Here is a 22,183-nt window from a genome sequence, read left to right as displayed (position 1 = left end):
ACTGCATGGACGGGCATGGCTACTGAGGATCAGCCCATTGGACCTATACACCCGGAAAGGGCATTCTTATTGCAGTTGGATTGTTTTGCGCAGTTGCCCACATCCCCTTTCATTGCGCTTTAAGTGCACCCTCGCTGTCTGCAAACTCGTGCCCCTTGTTACTGAAAGGCTAGCTTTTCCGCAAAGCTTAAACCTTCAGTGGCTGAGCTCACTTTCCAGGTGAAATTTCGCCAGCAGCACAATATCATCACCAAATTCAGCAGAAGAAACAAACGCTAAGAGCCATGTTTGCTCCCATACAGCTAGCAAAATAATTGTTTCGAATATTCGTATACAACCAAATATTCCAAAACTTTCAAATACCTAGTTATCGAATAGAATACAAATATTAAAGATGTTGCGAGTGCTTTCAGTGCACGTCATCATTTTCATTTGTATATAATCATCATCATCATCATCATCTTAGATCTTCTTGGCGGGTGCTATCTGCAGCCTTGCCTATTAAGAGCGTTCGGTCTGGTTCCGACCTTTTAAGTTTGATGGTATTCAAAATTTTCGAATATTTGCACACCCCTAGTGTTTTGTGACTGCAACCTTGAGAATGCTAAGTGAGCCTATTGGACATCTCTCTGAATAATGTGTGGAGTCAGCATGCATGTATATAGAGCAGGCAATGCAAGTGCCAGGCTATGATGCTATAATGTGAGCAGGAGTAAGGCAAAAGCCATTCCATATCATTCATAGTTCATACCGAAACTAATAAGCTGTGAAGGCTGTTCTAGCCAAAATAAGTTGAGACAAGTAGGGGCCAGAGCCAAGCATGGAGCTCTCAACATATGCTGTGCCTGTACATTGGGAAGGTGTGCGACAGATCTTTGCGTTCTAAGAATATGCACTCCACATTTGCAAAGGCTCCATGAACAAAAAGCCCATATGTACAAGAAACTATAACTGTCTATTGTGAAAGTGCATGATCTCAAGATATGTTAGGTGTCATACAGAGAGTTTAGAAAGAATGACATTGATGAGTGCAGGGAGAACTAAGGCACATGCTGTGAATGGGAATGCTAAAGCTCACATTATGTAAACAGCAAATACAAATTGCCTGCACTTCACACACATTATCTGATCACACTGTTTGACTTGCGAAGAGCTTTCAAGCATAATGTGACAAAATGCAAGGACAGTAATTGGCAAGTGTACAAACCATTTCGAGCCAGAATGCGGATGTTGCCTCCATCCAAATTGGCCGTTGCAATGTAGTCATGCTTGGCATCAGCCCAAAACAACTGACGAGTGATCAAATCCAAGGTGAGTGCATTGGGCCAGCCCATCGACTCTGAAGACTCATTCACCAGGACATGCACATTTGTGCCATCCATCTCTGCTTTTCCAATGTATGGGTGCTCGCCCCAATCTGTCCAGTACATATAGCTGAATATGAAAAAAAGGAAGGCCATTTATCAGGGAGGTGGGTAGTGATAGCAAGGACATGACCAACTAGGTAATCCTGTAACAGCTTCCTTGCCACTCATGATCTTCTCTCTGAGCACCTTGCATGAGATACAAAGCATGATATTTAAGCCACAGCTCACTGCAGATATGACACCACATTATTTCTTGTGGCCTCAGATAATTATATTTTTGTCTCGAGCAAAAAAACAAAGAGAGAGAGAGAGTTAAAGAGAGAAAGAAAAGAAAGAAATACAGGAGCGCTGCACTGTGGCAGACGTGATTGTACCGTGGTTCCTTGCCTTAATGCAAGGAGAATGATCACAAATTATGCACTTCAGCCAAGGCTTCATGCCAATGGATGAGCTCGAAGGTAAAAACAACCTCCATATTTTGACCTTTGGCTATATACTCATTATGTTAACAAGGCTACAAATGGCAGCTAAATTTCACAACAAAAAGAACAAGAACTGAGCTGTGCCACCAACATTCTTAAACACTATTGTAAAAAAGAAATGAGAACTTAAGAGCTCAAGTGAAACCAAATGTGATATGATAGATATGCAACTGTTCAAGAATGGCTGTTCGCTGCAACTATTACTGCGAAAGGAGGGCTTTTTGCTGCTGAACATAACATGGGGGTGGGCTTACCCATCAGAAGGATCCACAACTATGGCACGAGGTTCTTCAAGCCCAGTTCTGATAAGGACTTTACGAAACTTTCCATCCAAGTGAGACACTTCAATTGTGTCTTTGCCCTTGTCACACCAATAGAGGTTCCTGCCAATCCAATCCACAGCCAAGCCATCTGGATTCTGCACTGTCGTGGAGTGCAATACCTACAGGCACAAAGAGTAACCACAGTGAGGGAAGGTGCAAGCAGCAACATTGCTAAATACTCTTTAAAGTGGCTTAAGACAGAGCACATAAGCATATGGTAAACAATACGAGGCGCAACTGAAGGGCATTACTTAACTTCCTCAATGTCTGTTAATTTATTAGCTTTTACGTTAACTGGACTATCTTCTAAAGTCCTGAAAGGTGTGCATCCACGAAGAAAAAATTGTAGCAGGCCACTCAAATGGTCCACCCAAAACAATGACACGTAGCCTGACAAGGCGATGATGGTACATTAACAACTATGATAATGATGACAGCACAATGATGACGACCACACATGGACGACAACAATGGCACGGCAAATGACATGTTGCAGTCCTGGAATTGAATCTTGGATATCGACAGACTTTTCTTTCCTGGCGACTCTCTGCTGAGGAAACATTGTTGTGATAACCATGGCGATACATTATGGGGATTGAGGGATGCGCAAGCGCCATTGCGCGGGCTTCACCTGTCTGCCGTCCCCCGCCTACCCCTGCCCGCTCCCAACTGGTTTCTGCGGTGGTGCTCCACTCGCGGTGGTTTGCGATGGAGGCGGGGCGCTAACATCACCACACGGCAGCGTTCGGCCGAGAGTTGCTGAGCGTAGCTTCTCTGATCTCCGGGACCAGTGCAGGGTACGTACATGCTTTCCTCTCGTCCGCCAACACCTTTGTGACAAGGACTTGAGCTCGCACACGGTGCCTTTGCCTGTGCGGGGAGCGCGTACTTTGTGCTGATCCTTTCCTGACGCTAAGCCGAAGAGGGGTGCCTAGTGCTTGCGCGAGGTCGCACCTCGCCGAGCCGGACTTGCCAAAAGCCCAAGCCAACAGAGATTGCCCGAGCTCTCGTGAGTTGACCCATTGGTTATCGCCAGAGCAAGTAGCATAGCCGCTGGGGCTTTTCCTAGCAGCGTGCCCCAGCATGAGCCTGTGCTCTCGCAGCGACGGGCTATAGGCACCCGTTTCTGTATTTTCGGCCTTGGTGCGGGACCCCTTTGGTTCCCCGCCGCCCGGGCGTTTCTGCAGTGCTGGTACCGACGGATTCAATAAACGGTTTCCGTTAACTCAGGGCAATACTGTGTTCTTGCGTGAGTGGCTCGGTAGCCCCTTGCGGCCTGAGTTCGCGCGCAGTGGTGCTGGAGGCGATGGCTGACGCGGCCCTGTGGCTTGCTAAGCTCGAACCCGTGGTGGTCGGCCTCATGTGAGACACTAAGACCCCACAATATGTGACATATACCGTAAGAATTGGCTTAAGTACCGATAACAGAAATTATTGTAGGGCTTATTATTTCCAGCCGCAAGCATTGAATATACAGTCGAATCCCCCTACAATGAATGAATTTCCGCCACAACAAAGATTTTCTGATTCCCCATCAGCTGCCAATGGAAAGTAATAGAAAAAAGCCCTTTAATAACGAAGACGTTTTGTTCAGTATTTCCCACTTCAACAAACTTTTTGAGAATGAAACTGGGACTGAATTGAAATTGGAACTGCAGAGTAGTCAAATTAGAAGGCCCTTCCAAAGTTGTGGCGGTCGCATGTCCGCTTGAACGAGGTTTTCGCGAACGAAATCCAATTCGAAGTACCGATTTAAACCACTGCAGTTCATAGCCACGCGTGGTCATCCCGTGCATGCGCGAGACTGCAGGGGATTACCACAATCGCTGCCGTTTTCTCTGGTCTGTGTCCGGTCGAAATGGCTACGCCAATGAAGAAGCGTAAATTTCTCTCTCTCGAGGAGAAGGCACATATAATCGCCGAGGCAGAAAGCGGAAAGAAAAATTCTCGCAGTTTCGCCTGAAAGGCGAAGCATCAATTGCGATAGCACATTAGTAGACAGCTATACGAACTAAGGTTAGTAGTTTTATTGGCTGTATAAACTTGTAAACATTCGCTAACTAAATTACCGAGCATGGTGTTGCGCGCGCATAGGTAAACATGAACACATCTCACTCGATGACCGCGGAAACTCGGGTGTCAACATGTTGGAGTGAGAAGGCGCGAACAAATTGACCTCCATGCCGTCTCTCGCTTCACCGCGAACTAAACGTCGAAAGCAGAGCGCACATGACTCTACCGGCACTAGTTGCACTTTGCCCACATCGCAGATCACTTTCAAGATGAGGCCCGTGCGGGCGCTCACTTTGTCAACGTCGCAGATTGCTTTCAAGATAGCACCCGAGCGGCCGTGCCACAGCCGCTGTTGTCAACAAGATGCTGTCTGGTCGTCTGGGGAAAATGACAATCCGCTAGACAGACTGACTCCGGCGATTGCTTTGATAGTAATGGATCCTTTTCACCTCATCAGAAAAGTTATCAGAATCCACGACAATGACATTGCGATGGCTCTTTTAACGGACTGTGAGACTCGCGCAATGCCTTTGCTTGCCGTGAAGCGTAAAAAATCTAGGCTGACCAACTTCTGGAAATTAAACTTCCGGTAACCGCAAGCTTGCCAAGCTTGCAGACTTTGTCATAAATATGCAATGAAATTGTGAGCGTCACTGCGACGGTGCATGTGCCGCAAAATGAGTGTTTCACGATCGGCCGGGCACGCACGCTGGGTTAGGTGTCGGCCGCAATGTACTAAAAATGTGATAACAGCAGCGCGAAATGCATTGTCTCGTGAAGTTGACACTTTATCGACTGCCTTCGGTATGTCTCAACCTTTGCTCCCACGCCATTACGAAGATTTCCCGGATGATGGTTTCAGTTTTGTTCGCGGCTTTGCCATTTGGCGTATGTATATACATACCAATTTCGTGTCAACGAAGTTCCGCCACAACAAAATTTTTCGCGTGTCCCGTGAATTTCGTTTTAGCGGGACTCGACTGCAGAATAATCCGAAATAGACAAGAGTGCTTGTGTTCAGTCAGCCCGAGCCATGCTGAAATGTGCTTGGAAGCGCCATAAAAGCACCGACAAGAAGCCATTTCAGGTACACTAGAACATGCGCTGTCAAACCCTGGCGTGAGGAATTTAAGCGCCGCTGCAGAAGCGAGCGAAGTGACCTTCGTGCTGTTGTCTATCGCTTCAACGCAAACTGAACGCCGAGAACACACAGCATGCACAAAGCTACGAGCCGCCGACGCACCTACACTGCGTAGACTCTGCCCCCAACGCAGATCGCTTTCAAGATACGGCTCGCGCGATCGCGCGCCGCCGCGCAGTACGCAGTTGATGCCAGAGCACAACACTGCCCGCTATCCCTCCCCCCTCGCTGGTGCCTCAAGCGCAATGGAAGAAGGCGCGCTTCCTCCCTGCTTTTCTTTCTTTTGCGCGCAAAATTTAGACACGGTCGTCGGCTCCCCTCGCACGCTTTCACTCGCACATACAGCATACGGCACGCGGCGACGTCGTTATCACCCTTGGACTTTATACGGAACATCTATGAGCCAAAACCAATTTTAGGTCCGCAACTCGTCATAGACACCATCTTTAGATAGCAAATACGGATCTCAAGGGCCATACTTTTGCTGGCAGAAACCGAAAATACGTCGTAAGTGTTGCCCCCAGCACTTTGGGCGGCCAATGCCATCGCCAAGCAACCAAGCCAAATGACATGAAAAGTCAAAATGGCCGCTCAGGCCGGAGCAGGGTGTCAGTTCGCAACGTATGATGCAGGAACGGTCCCATAGTTACGACTTAACAGCGGGGTTACCAATGCATTGAGTTCTATGGGAGCTATGCCGGGACTGGCCGAAAACGACGTAACAGCCGGGAAAATGCAGCACCCAGGGACGTAACAGCGGGGTTGTACTGTATATGGTTTTGATGCACCACTTGAGTGTTCATGTGGAAGGAACAGTTGAGCTGTTGCCATACCTGCCAACCTAGCAACATGAAAATTCGGGAGACCACCGTGCGAGGAGGTAGTGCAAAAAAAAAAAAAAATGTTGCCACCGTGCGAAACGGTGCAAGTGGTACAGAGTCCATACTTGTCACAACTCCGCAAAGTGACAAAGCATAAAAACTCAGTCATGTATGATCTCAGAAATACTTGCAAGTACTTACTCTTGGCTTCTGAAAGTGCCATCAATCATTCCCCCAACTACCGTACTTTCTTTTTCTACCTTTTTCTGAATTTTTCATCGGTGCGTCTTATGTAGCCCCCCCCCCCCCTCCCCCCGAAAAACTGCCGTCAAAATCGGATTTGATGTTATGGTCACGCGAAGCGCGCTGCAAGTTCTGTGCCCCCTATTGAGGTGCCAGGTACGTTCTTCTCATGATTGGGTTCCCGAGCGCCATGCGAGAAGGACGCAGCAACGCAAGCGGCAACAGGCCGACCACGAGTCGGCTGACCCCGAATTCGTCACATCTGCAGATCGCTGTCAAGATACGGCGCGCGCCACTGCGCAAACTATGCAGTTGCTACCAGAGTACAAGTGCCCCCTCCCCTCCCTCCCGCGCTGCCTTCCCACTTTCTTCCCTTGTGCACCATCTGGCTCACCATTGGATGCTTTCACTCGCACATACAGCATACGGTGCGCAGGGACGATGTTATCGCCCTTGGACTTTATATGGAACATTGCAGCAACCACTACGGCAGAAATGTGCCTGGAGTGGAAATATTCACGAAGTGAAACGTTGCTGTAATTTTTTAACACGAAAGTGTTTTATTCCGGGGTCCACCAAGACTTCACTGACGTATTTCCGTCACGGAAATACGTCATAGAACATAATACAAAGAAAGAAACCAGAAGAAAAAGTTCCACAAACATGCAAAATTTGGGAATCGAACCCACGACCTCTCGGTCCGCGACGATAGATCGCCGAGCGTTTAACCCATTGCGCCACAAACGCATTCGCAGAGAGCTACACAGACGCGCCTTATATATCTAACACTCCTCCGTGTACCCGCGCTCTTGCTCGGGGCGGTGCCGCCGCCTATGAGCAGAAAAGAGAAGTACTGCATTATGACACTAAAGCCCGGGATACATGGAGCGAACTTTCTCGACGAACTTCACGCGTCAAGTAACGACGCGGCGACACGACGCAGGATGTTTGCTGTGTTGCAATACATGCGGCGAACGCCGCCGCGCGTTGGCCGCCGTGTTGGCGGCGGTCCCGGCCGCCCGCTTCGAACTGAATTTGGCGTTGTCCTTGTAGAATTCACTTAGTTGGAAGCAAATGACTGCGTAAACGGCTTTCGCTTAGTCTCAGGCCGCTTCGACGACAGAGTATTATGGATAACCTTGAGTAGTTTTCGAGATCGCTTCTCGTTTCGAACGCGTCTAAGCCTAGCGAAAGAAATATCCGATGCCAACGCCATCTATCGGGGAAGTCGGGAGATAGGCATGACGACAGCATGTGGCCTCTGAGATCAGAAGATTTCTGTTGAAGGTTGTTGTAGAGAGCTTGCACTGCTTGTCTGTTTCCTCGCAGATCAGCGGATATGGGATGTACAAATACAACGCGATTCCTGAGAGATCATACTAGGAACTACTCAATCGGTGCAGAGACATGCAGACACGGCAACACCAACGCGATTGCAGACGACGCGAAAAGGCGCGCGCGCGCGAAACACCAGCATGCATTGCGACCGGAACTAGTGCCTCCTGATTGGCTGTCGTCCACCGCTGCGCGCTAGACGCTTCCGGCGGCGGCGTTCGCCCGACGAAAATGTTTGGACAGGCAGATCGGCTGCGGACGGCAAATTTCTTGACGCCGGCCGTCGGACGTTCGCCGCCCGACGAAGTTCTTCGCTCGGACGCCGGTTATTCGCTCCATGTATTCCGGCCTTAACGCGCACCGACAGTGAACGCTTCGGTGGTCTCAGTACTACGACGCCTCGATGCCAGCATTCGAAGGGACGCTGGCATCAAGAAGCACTACCAACGCCACCTAGGTGGCGTTCACCGTACTCAGCACAGCGGAGCGTGGCCTCCGCAATTAGCTCTGAAAATGTTTCTGAAGTTGATCGCGGAGGCTGCAATTACGACGCGCTGTACGCGCTGATTTGACTCGGTGACGATTCAGTTACGTGCTTTGTCTTGCGCGTTGTATTAGTGTGTCAGTTACGTGCTTCGTCTTTCGCGTTGTGCTAGCGTGTGCAGCGTAGTGCAGCTTCCATATGCACGACGGTTGCTCATGGTCATCGACGTTGGTAGTCGTGATGGAGGAGACGTGCCACCAGGCGTCAGCGTGGGTGCATCAACGCCTAAGGGCGCTTTAGCCACAAAACACCAATAGACATTATATATCAATGTGCAATAAACATTACACTACTTCTGTGAAGACACGTTTCACTTTCGTGTTCTATACCGATTCCTATATAAGAGGGATCAACCACATTTTTTAAATCGCTTACCGAACGAACAGGTGTGTCTTATACACCGGTGCGACTTATATATGTTTTTTTCCAGGAAAACTGCCGTCTTGAGGGGGGTGCGTGTTATACAAAGGTGTGAGTTATAGACCGGAAAATATGGTAAACTGAGGGAACAAGGAGTAGTTCAGCATTCGCACTTCACTCGACAACCTGACAAAGCCAACTGAAGCCTAACGCACTCACGGTCATATAACGACTGGATTGCTAGAAACGTGTGACCCAGCCTGAGATGAGACAATCCGGAAAATCCAATATGGCAGCGCCCTTCGGTTGCTCGCGTTCGTGGTGGTGCCGGCGGCTGCTACCACAATTCAAGGTGCATGCTGGTGACTAACTGCTCCCGTGCTTGCCAAATTTCTTACATGGTTATATTACAGGGCGTAAAAAAAAAAAGAAAAAAGAAAAAGAAACGCGGTGCTGTGCCGGCTACTTTTCGGGAGATTTGAGGCTGCGTCCGTACAATCGGGAGATGCGAGAACAATTTGGGAGGCTCCCGGACAATTCGGGAGAGTTGGCAGGTATGTGTTGCCCACCAAAATCAGTGTAGTCCATGGCAATGTCTTTTTGTGTGCAAGCACAGCACTGACTAAGCCTTGCAGACACAACAGTCTTTCCAGATCACCTAGACAGCACCTATTTGCGAGAATGGCTACAGGTAACCACAATGATGCATTTTGTGGGGTCTCACATGTGCTCTTGGGACAAAGGAACGACACATAGTAGTGCAAACAATCAAAAGGGCATTTATTGCACCTTTCATACACTAATACATACTAGCCGAATTACAACCAATAGAACATTCACACGGGCGCGCGACAAATCAAGGAAGTCCGACTCACCGCGACCCGATAGCAAGCGAATACGTTCGCCCCATGCTATGACACCATCGCCTAGTCGTTCACGTGTACAGTCACGCGAACGGTGGCGCGCTCGAACGATCCGTGTTCGTCCATACCGGTGTCCCGCTCTAAGCCTCGCGCGATGGTCGCGCGAAGCGGGCCGGCGCACGCGCGAAGCGTTCGTGCGTGTTGGTCGCCGATCCCCAGCCAAAGAGAGAGCGCCTCCGACCTTTTTCCCCCAAGTGACCCCGCCGTTCGGTGGCGCCAGCATCGCGACACTAGCGCAGCCTCGCGACACTAGCGCCATCTCTCGCAACGCGCCGCAACCACCGCCGGGCTTAGCCACGCAGAGAAGCCGGACTACAGGAGACATGCGGGGAAAACAACATCATGGGACGCGTGAGAATCGCGTATCCCCACAATTTCAAGCAAATAAGTGTTTCTTTTGACCTCAGTTTTCAATGCAGCATCCTTGAAATCAAATCTCGTTAGTTCAAATATATTTTGCATGTCCCACTGAGGTTGAACTCAATCAGCTGCATGTAATATTTAAATGTAATCAACCTGTTAACTTAGCAACAATGAAGCACTCATCAATGCACACAATTCTCCCTACCTCGTGTTGTTGCTTCCCTTTGAGGCACATTCGCTTGATGGAGCTTCCCACTGCAGTCACCTCCGACCAGTAGATACAGTCTTCAACAGAGTCAAAGTCCAGAGCCACAGAGTTGGTAAGGTTTTGAGCTAGTATCTCGGAACTGATTTTATGCAGGTCGATCTGCCGTATGTAGTAACGATTTGACAACAGCAAATGAGCTCGCACAGCTGCAAAAGAGAAGAAAAGAACAAGGTATATACTAACCTCACAATGAAACAAAGTCTGCTATGGAGAATTCCAGCAAGTTCTGCTTGACAACTCTTGCTTGCTCTCTACATTCGGGGCACAAGGAGCAATTACTAAATGCATTCTGATGTGCGGTCCTATTTTAGCCACACAAAGAGTGTTTAAGAGTGAGAGTTAGAGGGGAAAGTGTAATGAAACAATTCCTTTTGCTCCATTATGCTCTTTTCATATCACCCACCACTCACGAGAAGCTAATTCTGTTGATAACATAGGTGGGGTGCGCCGCTTGGGCCGCTGACAAAGTGCGAAAAGGAGAAGAACAGGAATAGCATAGTTAGATTATCTTGTCCATGACACAAGTGAACAAAGAATGTTTACGTGTCACAAAGAATCATGAGTTTGTGAACATCTGTTCTGCATTTATTTGCTTACATCCAGCATTCAATGTATCGGAAAGGCATTGCTGCTTGGAGACCCTTAGCACATTGATGCATTAGCTGGCACATCCCTCCCTAAACCAGTGCAGTCCTAATTTTCTCTAACAATTTAGGAATTAAAAAAGGAAACGAGTTGAAACTAATTTACAAATGAAATGCATTTGGTGAACTTCGTGCAAATGGACAAGTCCAGACGAGCTACTCAGCTGTTGCCTTACAAGCACAAGAAATTTCTGCAATTGGTGACAAGAAATGTGGTCTCTTTGAATAGGTTGCAAACACTGTATTATTCGCACAAGCTGAGGGGGTGCTTGAGTCTTGCAGCCCCTGATGTTCGTCTTCCTCGCACAACTCGATCTCCTGACATTTGGCTTCCCCACGTGACAGACACACAATGGCAGAAGTTGGTGTTGTAGTTACAGAGCTGTGACAAGAGATGGTGCAATCATTTTAGTGCAAGCACCACCTCACAGCGTGGATAACATGGGTGCGTGAAGGACTTGCTTCCTCCTCTTCGTGGCAGGACATCAGTGCGAACACACTGATCACGTGCTCATCGATGCTTTGCAACAAGACTTCCCGTTTGGCTTCAGAGTGCAATATCGGCATGGGTAGACACAACTGCTCAGATGCACTTCTGTTCGCAGGACTCCCCACACTAATGACTCAGGCATTGGTGCTCAGCATGGGTGAACAATATTCACTCAGAGTCCTTGTATGGTAAGTCAAACTTCCTTGATTCCTGAGCATGTTTCCATTGTGGAACTATTTGTTGTATATGTTTTGGGTAGCTGGCATTCTTGCATGAGAGGAGAAATAAATGCCCTTTTTTTGTCTTTGCACTCTTGTGTACCGTATATTTTGTTACCAAGAGCTTTTTTACCAATAGTCCCTCTGTAAGTTGCAAAATACGAACCAGAGCAATGCATTTTTTAACTAAGATCAAGGTATGTTGGTTCAGGAAACATTTGTTCAGTTATTTCTTGTGCACTTGGACATTCAACATATGGATAATTTGGCCAATTTTCCTGGTCCTGTAAAATCTGAAGTAACAACACATCTCAAAGAAACCACTCAGCCACAAAGTGTACCTCTTTTCGAGCTCGTAGCCAGGAATATTTTTGCTCAGGGGGGGGGGGGGAGGTCCCCACTTGCTGAAGGCCTTGGCTATTTGAGGAAAGCACCTATTTTGTTCAGTAATTATTTTCGGTAAAAATCGCAGTACGTAAATTATGTGACTTTTTAAAAACTAGAAAAAAAAAGGGGGGGGGGGGGGTCGCAGTGGCGGCAAAGTCGGGAGCGCAGCCGCCCCTCTCTGTTTATCGGGCGCCGACTGTCGGGTTTGGCGTCCTCTGCTCCTTCGTGATGCTCCGGGTTGCTTACGCGGCGGCCCGTTCGGCCGATATACTCAGCACTGTAGGACATGGGCATAGAAAGATCTGCTCAGCCTTGCACATGGTGAGCAGCTGTTGACAAATTTCTTTGCGCAGCCGGCACAACACCCCCCCCCGTCTACGGGCCTGACTCTTTCACTACATGCCAGCTGTTTGAGACACAAAGGAACACACTTGAATCTACGAGCAGAGCGTCCATCAAGTGTACCGTGCCAAACATACTTACAGGAGTTTGCCTTGCAGGTGCGGCCTGCATCAATGGAGAAATAGCCATCCGCACATGTGCAGGCAAACGACCCATACGTGTTGCGACAGTGGTGTGTGCAAGGAAACTTGGTGGTGCACTCGTCCACATCTGCGAAAGACAAACAGTGCAAAACATGTGTAAGCATCAACGCTACAATTCTGTGCTCAAACAGATCACGGACACGCTGGAGCTTTCACTTCTAAACCTCTTGTAACATTACGACACCAAGTGTGTAAGAAAAATCTCACAAACGTTGCAGGAAAATAATTATTCTGCAGCTCATCATTACATATTCCTTTAGCTTCCTAGGACAATCTACTTATGGACTCCAAACATCATGTCCTTTGCAATGTGAAGCAAAATGAAGCGAATTGACAATCATAATGAAATTGTTTTTAAGTTCCAGAATGCACTTGTACAATAAAAAATTTGGAGGACGCTGAAGCTTCGCCTTTAAGAGTGGAACGCGATAGCATTAAAAGATCCCTAGCTGCTTATCAGGCTTCTCGGCAACTGCAGCTTTTTTGTCCAACTTCGCCTCCGTGTGGCTGCCGAGGAGGCGAGCGCCATCTGGATGGTGTTTTTGCAAGAAACGGCGGCAATTGTAGATATGCTGGAAAAGGAGTTTGTGTTTGAATTTCAGCATAAGAGAATTATGTTTTCTTGAATATTCAAATTACAATCCGACGCTATCATGTCTGTAGGTTAAGTCGTACTTTACAATTTTTCTGATGGGTTTTACTTTCAGAAATTCCATTTTGTTCACTAACGCTTGCACCATGCGGAGGGCCTGCGCGGTCAGGTTGGTTCGCGATGATTATTTCCGCCAACGACGCCGGCGCCCCCGCGCCGACGCCGGATTTTCTGCGACACAGGGCCCTTAATGATTTCGCGTTAATAATGCATTCACAATTTTAATTAAAAGCAGTTCAATGAGTGGTGCGAGGCATGCATGGCGCAGCTCTCCAAGTATGCATATTACATACCTCACATCGCGCACAAACTGTCACATTATACACTTGTCTGATAGTTCAGTAGGAAGAACATTGGGCAATAGCCTGCACCCGAGTTCTGTCGCGCTTCCAAGCTTTATACTAGCAAAAGTAAGTTTTTCTTTATTTGGATACACACTAAATAATCTACTTGTGTTGGGTTCCTGCTTCCCTACGGTGGATTTACATGCCCTGAGTCGCACCATGGAGTTTCCCTCCAGGACTGCTCATATCGGGCTGACAGGCATTTTCCTGCATAATGCTTTATTATAAACATCATAATACATTCAAACCTGATAAAAATGAAGAATTGCGTATGACACAAAAATACCTACATTATATCTGATATTTGTATAAGTACATGCTGATAGCAACAAAACATTTTAGATTTACTTTGTTATATCTGATACAGTCATCAACCAGGTTTTCATACGCCTGATTCGGACATACCCTATAATTCGGACGCCTTCATGACACCACTACACACCCCGCAGAGACAATGTACAAGAATGTCTGAAATTTCGAATGCAAAGTCCCTTTGTCGTCCAATTTTCCAGACTTTTTGCATTGACCGCAAGTCCAAAACAACATTAATTGAAGCCACTACCATTGCCATTTTGATTATCTCGCAGCCTCGAACCGGTGCTCTCTCACGCCAATCTGCTGGCAGCCCTACCCACCACTGCAGCAATGCAAGGCCTAGCTGCTTCGACATTCGCTACCAAGTTTCCTGCTATTCGGCGACATATTTTTCATTGACACAATTTGTCGATGTCAGCAATTGCGCGGACTCTGCTTTTGTAATCTTCGCCGATGGCTTGAAAGCACATCGCCATTACATAATACCGGTTCCCAAAAGTCAGCTTCACCACAATACAGCAATGTTACGCGGTGAAGCATACCAAGAGCGGAAAGGGGCCACTGTCATGGTACAGTGTGTATAAGGTATTCCTTAATTATAGATGTGCGCACCCGCTATCTCCTGTTATAGTACGAGCACCGATACACCTAATAAGTGCACTCTTGCAGGCCTTCAGAGCTATTTCAGACGTGCCTGTGGTGATTTGAGCCCTTGGTGGCAGTAAAAGGGCCGCTTTCATTTTTTCGGACTGCCTGATTTTTCTGACAATTTCGTGGCCCCTAGGGATTACAAAAAATCGGAAGTTGACTGTTATTTACTATATCAGTGTTCTTTATGTTAAGGATTGACTTTATTTGGAACTGTGAAGCAGCGCCTTACCTGACACTAAGTAATATGTGCAGCATGTATTAATTGTCATTCCACAAAAAAAGAAGAAAAAAAAGAAAAGTGTTGAAGTTCTGCCAAAAAGGCAAAGCATCGATTGTGATAGCAAATTAGTAGACAGCTATACAAAGTAAGGATAGTAGTTTTATCGGCCATATGACCTTGTAAACAAAATCAGCAAGCATGGCATCGCGCGCACAGGAAAACAAGAACACATCTAACTCGACCGCAGACACTGTCAAAACACTGGCGTGAGGAAGAGCGGCAGCAGCAGCGAGCGAATTGCCCTTCATGCCACCTCTCACTTCAATGTTAACTAAGTGGTGAGAATACAACAGACGCAAAACCATAAAACCCTCGGAGTGCCTATAGACTCTGTACCGACCATAGATCGCTTTCAAGATAGGGCCTGTGTGGTCGTGCTAAGCTGCGCCATAGGCAGCAGCCTTCTGAGTAGAACACTCCCTCCCCTGCTGCCTTGCGTGCGATAGAAGACGATATGCTTCCTTCCTTGCGTGCATGAGATCGAGCCACCATCCTTCTCGGCTCACCCTCGCAGGCTTTCACTCGCACCCATAGCATACTGCGCGTGGCTCCAATGTTATTGCACTTGGACTTTATACGGAACATCCCGGCGATGCCGATGGTGGAAATGCACCTGGAGTGCCCGTATAATTGCTAATGAAATAAAAACATTTAGTTGCTTGTAATCGTAGTGGGGCTGTTTACACGTGATTCAACTGTACACCCTGATTCATGGTACTGACCTTCACAGATGCGACCATCATATTTAGGCTCAAAGCCAGGGTGACAGCTGCACTTGTAGCCTACTGGGCGGTCCTCACAAAGCTGTGAGCAGGCGTGGGTCGACAGCTCGCATTCGTTGACATCTGAAATAATCAGGATGGAGGCTTGGATAAAACAATTCGTTTATTACCTTCTACCAAAGATGACATTGCTCAACAAAAAGTGCTTTCATGCAAGAGCCATAAAACATTTTTTGTGAAGTATGTTAGTAATAATCAAACGCTATGCATAGTGTATGGGCGACCCTCTGGTAATCCAACATCAGTTATTGATGCCTTTGACATTGGTCAATTGCAGCTTGAAAAACTCTAGCAAGTTCTCAATATATTTGACTCTTGTCAATTTAATTTTAAACAACTTAAAATGCTAGTTATTTCAAACAAATATCAAAATTTTGGTAGGCCTGCTACATTTTCAAGGCAGTTTGAAGGCACTTAACGGAAAAAAAAAACTATTGCCAGAAATATTTCAATGAGAGAACATACGTAAGACACCATTACAGTTGCCAAACAACTTTTTCAGCCCGAAGGGGCTGAAAAGATATCCAAATAATAGGGTACTCTGAAAATATAATTTAAAAATAATAATGACCAGTTCCGTTCTTATTTACAATGCCAGCAGTACAACTGTGAATGTTCCTCAATGTTGAGCTTCAGTGAAGTATTATCTACTTGAAATTTCATGATGATTGATGTTGCGAGTCATGCGTTGTCACAAAGTGTAGATGTTGCATGTGATTTGACTGCGTGACAACTGGTAGATTAGACCATATTGCACAAATTCAGTTCGGAACTTTGTGTCTACATGTCAGGCAGTCATACTCACTGCACTGATTTTCATCAGAGAAGTCGCCACAGTCATTTTCGCCATTGCAAAGAAGACTGTCATTGATGCAGTTCTTGTTTGCGCACAAAAAGTTGCCGTCAGGACAGGAAGCACCCTTGGCAATCTGTTTATCTGCAAGAAAAGACGGCGCAGTAGTGAGCAAGCTGCCTTCTAATTAGGCAACACAATACTGATACCGAGTCATCACCCAACTTCTAACTCCCTAAATTCACACCAAAAAACAAGGCATGGGCAATATCTCAACTGTCTCTGCAGAGAAGGATCCTGAATCGATCATGAATTACCAGGCAAGACCAATAGATGCTTCATAAGTATTGTCCATTAGGGCCCGAGAAAAAATATTGCTTTATCATCTTATTATCACCTCTTTATCACGCGAAGTAACTCAAGTGACTAGACAGGCCAATAAAAGTTCGACATAGAGCCTTTAAGCTTGTTCCAATGTGCATGGGTGAGGTTTTTACAGGAACAAATGATTTCTCTGAGTATTCTATGAAACAGGTATTTTCTAGAATAAAGGGGGGTGGTACTCTTTCAAGGATGAGAAATGACTTGGGCTATAGAAGTAGTTCATTTATGTCCACCTAGTGGCCAAGTAAAAACAAAATCTCTGTCAATACAAATTCAGCACTGCGGCTTACACTCACAGCTGTTGAAGGCTCTCAGCAGATATGATTTTATAGAGCATTTACAACTTGCTGCTCTGTGTTGCGCATACACAGTGCATTTGATGCTGAAGTGAACTAACATCTGACATGTGTTCGTATAATTTATTTTTTTCCCCGAGATGTTCTTTTCAAATCATTTAAGGCTCCTACATACAAGGTGCTAAACCGGAAAAACAAACGACAGTACTCTTTAATAACAGAGCAGCCACTGCGGCTGCACTGATAATTTTCTTACTATATAAGTTATGCTTTTTTTTTTCTTCAAAATTTCAGCCTAAGATCGAAGGGCAGTAGGCACTGGAGCAGAGAGAGGCACTCACGACACAAGTCTGGTTTCTCGTCAGATCCGTCACGGCAATCATCCCAGCCGTTGCAGATGGCATGGTTGGAAATACAGCGGCCATTGTTGCACGTGAACTGGTTCTCCCGACAACGGTGCTTCTCTGAAGCAACAGAAATTGCAGAGAAAAACGGCATCAAGCTGTGAATAGCCACTTGCATGCAAAAAAGTTTTTTTTGTTGTTTAGGTGCTTGCCGAATACAACTGTGGTGCTTACAATTGTGAATACTAAAGTGTTTATGAGAACAGAGTTGTCTACATGATGCTGTTAATATTTTCACCACACATTCCAACCACATAATATGCCATTTCAAAAATTTTATTAAGCAATGCTCTTTTTATTCAGTTTCTTATAGGTGTAACTGGTAAGCATAGCTGCCAACCTGAGAACGTTAAAATTCGTAAAAATGCTGCCGCCATGACAGAAGGGGGGGGGGGGGAGGTAACACGCATTCTCTAAATGCGCACCCCGAGCACACACTTTTAGTGGAATACATGCGCACTTTATTTGATGGGAAGCTGGGAAACAGCGGAGACTGATAAACAGCACATTGTACTAAGATAAGAGTGACTTTTTCAGTAACATTACTGGAACCGATTTGCCACTACTACAGCACAGCTTATTGCAACAAGCCCCTTCTGTTACTTTCCTTCAGTGTGAAACACCTGATGAGTTACTGCATTTGCAAGAATATAACACAACCACCAATAAAATGCAAGGTATACCGCATTATACTACAGGAAGAAGGAAAACAGCCCCTTCAATTGCACGAAAAAAGTATTTTGATTATAACTCTAAGTAAACATGTGTAATACATCTGCACTCATTCAGAATAGCACCTTTTAGGATACTGGAATGTGCGCATGCTTCCTAGCAATGCCCCTTGTGGAATGCCCATCGTCTGTGTGATCTGTACAAGTCCCAGGTATGGCTTGGGCGCATATTGCGGTATCGAATCAGCCATCGCTCTATCCCGAAATGCTGGAACAGGCATGTGATATGCTGTATGAAGGTGCAACATGTGTGTGCGGCAGGGAGCTGGCATATTTGCATGGTGAGGCCTCGTGAACAGGCATTGCTGCTGAGGATTGTCTCATTGGACCTACACTCCAGGGAAGAGCATTTTTACTGCAGTCGGATGGTTTTGTGGTTGTCGCCCCTTTCCTCTTTCATTGTGTAGGAATTATGAAGGTTCATATTTTCCCGCGTCCTTATGTGCGCCATGGAAGTGAGGAGAGCAGACGCCTTTTTCCCCTCTTCCCGTGAGGGGAGCCTTTTCGTGCAGTGGCACGACCCTCTTGGAAACCGGTTACAAACGTAGCGGTGACGTGTACACGGAGCCCCGCAGCCATTGGACCGAGCCAAGAACAAGGCGGGGCGGTTGAGATCGGCGTGGCCCGCAAACGCCGGTACGATATCGGCGTGGCCCGCAAACGCCGGTACGAGGAGAAGACTGCGAGCCACGATGAAGGAAGGAGCTAAGGTAAACATCTCGTTCCCATCCTTTGTTGCGCCCTGCTATTGTTTGACCAATATCAGCCCTCGCAATTGTCGTAATTGGACCTAACCTGCTTCCACGTGAATCCTCTGGAGCAATAAACATTGTTGTGCTTGTTATTCTATCGTGTGTTGTCGTGTTTCTGCTTATCCTGGTAGCGCTGAAGCCCGGCCGTACAAGGCAAGCAAAAGAGAGTTGGCAGTCAAGCCTAAGCCTTACGCACAAAGGTGGCTTGAGAGAACCCGAGACCACAATTGTGCTTTAACCCTTTGAGGGTCAATGCCGCAAATATACGGTGTCCATGAACAAGTCACAAATAGTCAGTGCCGTATAATTATGACATCGTCTGTATGTTTAATAAACGCGACAACTTTTCAAATCTTTGTTGTCCAGCAACTGCTGCCACACTGTGTGTATACAAGAAATTTTTTTCTCCTTTTTTTTGCTCTGTAGTCTCTCGGTTTTCATTCCACGTCTTCTTTACGCTGATGTTTCAGTGACCGCTCATGCATCCGCGTATGTGGAGGGTGCGCATGAGCGGTCACTTAGTTTTGGTTTTGTCTCGCGGGCTGTTTCTGTTTGTTGCACTCATAAAAACTGATGTCTATCTGGTTTCTAATCTCTCAAAGGGTCACCGCTAGATGCTCGCTCGTCTGTTGTTCACAGCGGTCCAATGACATTTATTCAGAGGCGGGCGCTGGGATATACAAACGATGCCGACGTATACAATCGATGGTGCCAAGCCTGCGTTTCTTTTCACGAGACTTGGCTCGCGAAAATGATTGCACCTCGATGGCAACGTAACGAAGGATTACTGCAAGTTTCTGAGTCGTTTGGTTTTTCTGACGGGCACACAACGATCAGGTTTTCTTGTGTGCACTCACATACATGGTTCGATTGTGCTATGGGCGTGTGCGCTGGTTGCTTTGCTGAAAGTGAGTCGAGCAGCGATTCCTCCAATGCGGACTACTACCCAAGTACCGAATCAGAATGTATATTTCAGTGTATCTACCTTTTTATTCTTATTATAAGCATTTATGGAAGCCCATCTGTATTCATGAATAAACAATGCATGTTTACCTATGGAAAATATTTTTTTTGCCATTGTATGGTCACAAAAAAAATTGCGGTAAATTTTTCTCGAAATAGGTCAGTCTAAATATTTTAAATCTGCAATAAAACAATTCGACCATGGGGGGTCGCATTTGGCAAAAAAAGGAGTGCGCCCTCAATGTCTGCAAACTCGTGCCCCTGGCTATGGGAAGGCTAGCTATCCCGCACAGCTTCGACGTTCAGTGGCTGGGCATGCTTTGCAGGCGAAATTTCGCCACAAGCACGGAATCGTCACTAAATTCGGTACTAAATCGGACACATATTCATAGATTAGACAGAAACAAACGCTAAGAACCGTGTTTGCTCCTGCAAAGACAGTAATATATTCGGTTTGTTCCTAATATTTGTCTCCAACCGAATATTCGAAAATTTTCGAATACCTAGTTTTCGATTCGAATACAAGTATTAAAAATATAATACCGTATTAGATAATATTAGAATAACCACCCACCCCTAGTTTTAACTAAATACTTTTGCCCATATATTGTTATTTACGAATTAAAGCTTCATATTTCATAAGGCACAGCCACTTGGAACGAATTTGTATCTAGCACCAGTTTTGAGATAAGCGCTATCAAACGTGCGAAAAATGCACTGTTCAACTTACTTTTTTAACAAAATGTTTTTTCTATGCATTGAAGCTCAAAAATAGCTGGCACACCAATGCATATTATCGCAAACTTTCAGAATGCATATCGCGACATTTATGTCATCCTCAGAATTTGTTCCAAGCCAATATGAATTACAAATTCACAGACTGCAATTTGTAAATTGCAATATGTGCCATGAAGTTATAGTTTAAAAGTTCATTAGCAAGATTTTGGTGATTAGTTCATTGTGCATTTCAATTTCTTTTGCAAATAATGCCTACCTTTTAGAATAATCCAGCTCAAGAAGTAGAATAGTGCTAGATACCACGAGCGATTTTTAAACATTCTGCTAACGACAAGAAAGACACCTAATGGAGAACCACTACTTTTCATGAGCAGCATACCTTAAAAATACCTTGAGCCTCAAAAACAATCCCTCCTAGGTCAAAAGAGTGTATGCTAAATTGTTGTATGCTAGGCAACCTTTAACCATTTCAGGGTTTTAGCTGTACAAGTACTGCGCCCCTGGTCTGTCCTGCATGGTTTTTGCCGTACATGTACGGAGGTGATCTTATGTTTGATGCTTCACACGTTTCAACACCACTGGTTGTTTAGAGGTGCTGCTGTCTTTATAGACTTGCACAAATTCATTTGAAATTGCATTTACACTCCTTGGTGCGCACACAACTCTACTTGTTGACCTCAAAGCGCTCGCTCACGTGGTTGTGCACACATTCACCTTCAAGGCATGTGTGGAGGCAATGCTATTGTCTTTTAAAGCCGCCGCTGTCGTGTTTTTGGTAGCGTTCTTTTTGCCCAAGGCAGCCGCACGCAACACAGGTGCCACGTGCGCACAACCACAAGCCCACACCCCACGTAAACAAAGTACCCACAATTCATGTGTTGCTTGCGATAAGCTCTGCTTCAAAGAGTACCATACTTTGAAGAAATACTAGAGACATTTTTCTACATATCGGACAGTGGTAGACATTTCTATGTGCACCTGCCGTTCATGCATGAAATGTGTTTTTTGGACAACATATTGTTAGCCATACATATTGCTGTAGAAATTTGTCTCGATCTATTACTGTATAATGTGTTTGTTGTGTATAATGTGTATACCGTTGGTGTATGTAAAGCGTTCTTGAGACAAAACATTGTTTGCAATAAATTTTTACTGTATTCATGTGTTTTTTCGTACTACTGGAAATTACAATTTAAAAAATTGACCACTGGGTCAAGTTCTTTTTTCTAAAAAAATTTGACCCTCAAAAGGTGAATTACCAGATGTGATTTACAGTGCATATGCAAGTAGCCGATAAGCACTGACGAAAGCAGCATATCCACCCGTGCCAACATTAGTATGCATCAAACACCTCAGTCGTTCTTAAGTTTCAGTAACCCTTTGTATGCCACAGAGTATTAAAGAATCTTTATGAGCCTGCTATACAAAACACTATCAAGGCAACGAATCAACCATAAGAAAAGACAGGAGGAAGATTCACATGGATGGGTATACAAAGTTGTGAAAGTTGTTTCTGTACCTGCTATGCATATTTCTTCCAATTTTATTATAATTGATACTTTTATGGAAAGCAGGGCATACCACAAGTGTTTGGCTCGTCCGAGCCGTCCTCACAGTCATGATCTCCATCA

General features: G+C 45.9%; 1 protein-coding gene across 1 annotated transcript in view; it reads right to left on the bottom strand.

The window, feature by feature from the left end:
• Positions 1–22,183, bottom strand: part of LOC119442044 (prolow-density lipoprotein receptor-related protein 1-like) — a 219,829-nt gene that overhangs the window by 63,135 nt on the left and 134,511 nt on the right. The window contains 8 exon segments of the mRNA XM_049662961.1: positions 1,208–1,434; positions 2,104–2,291; positions 10,121–10,329; positions 12,406–12,534; positions 15,432–15,554; positions 16,297–16,428; positions 17,306–17,428; positions 22,134–22,182. Of these exon segments, the coding sequence (XP_049518918.1) occupies positions 1,208–1,434; positions 2,104–2,291; positions 10,121–10,329; positions 12,406–12,534; positions 15,432–15,554; positions 16,297–16,428; positions 17,306–17,428; positions 22,134–22,182 (1,180 nt within the window).

The sequence above is a fragment of the Dermacentor silvarum genome, chromosome 2 (genome assembly GCF_013339745.2).
Source record: "Dermacentor silvarum isolate Dsil-2018 chromosome 2, BIME_Dsil_1.4, whole genome shotgun sequence".
Taxonomy (NCBI): Eukaryota; Metazoa; Arthropoda; class Arachnida; order Ixodida; family Ixodidae; genus Dermacentor; species Dermacentor silvarum.
The sequence above is the reverse complement of the archived record's forward strand: the minus strand, read 5'-3'. Positions and strand labels throughout refer to the sequence as shown.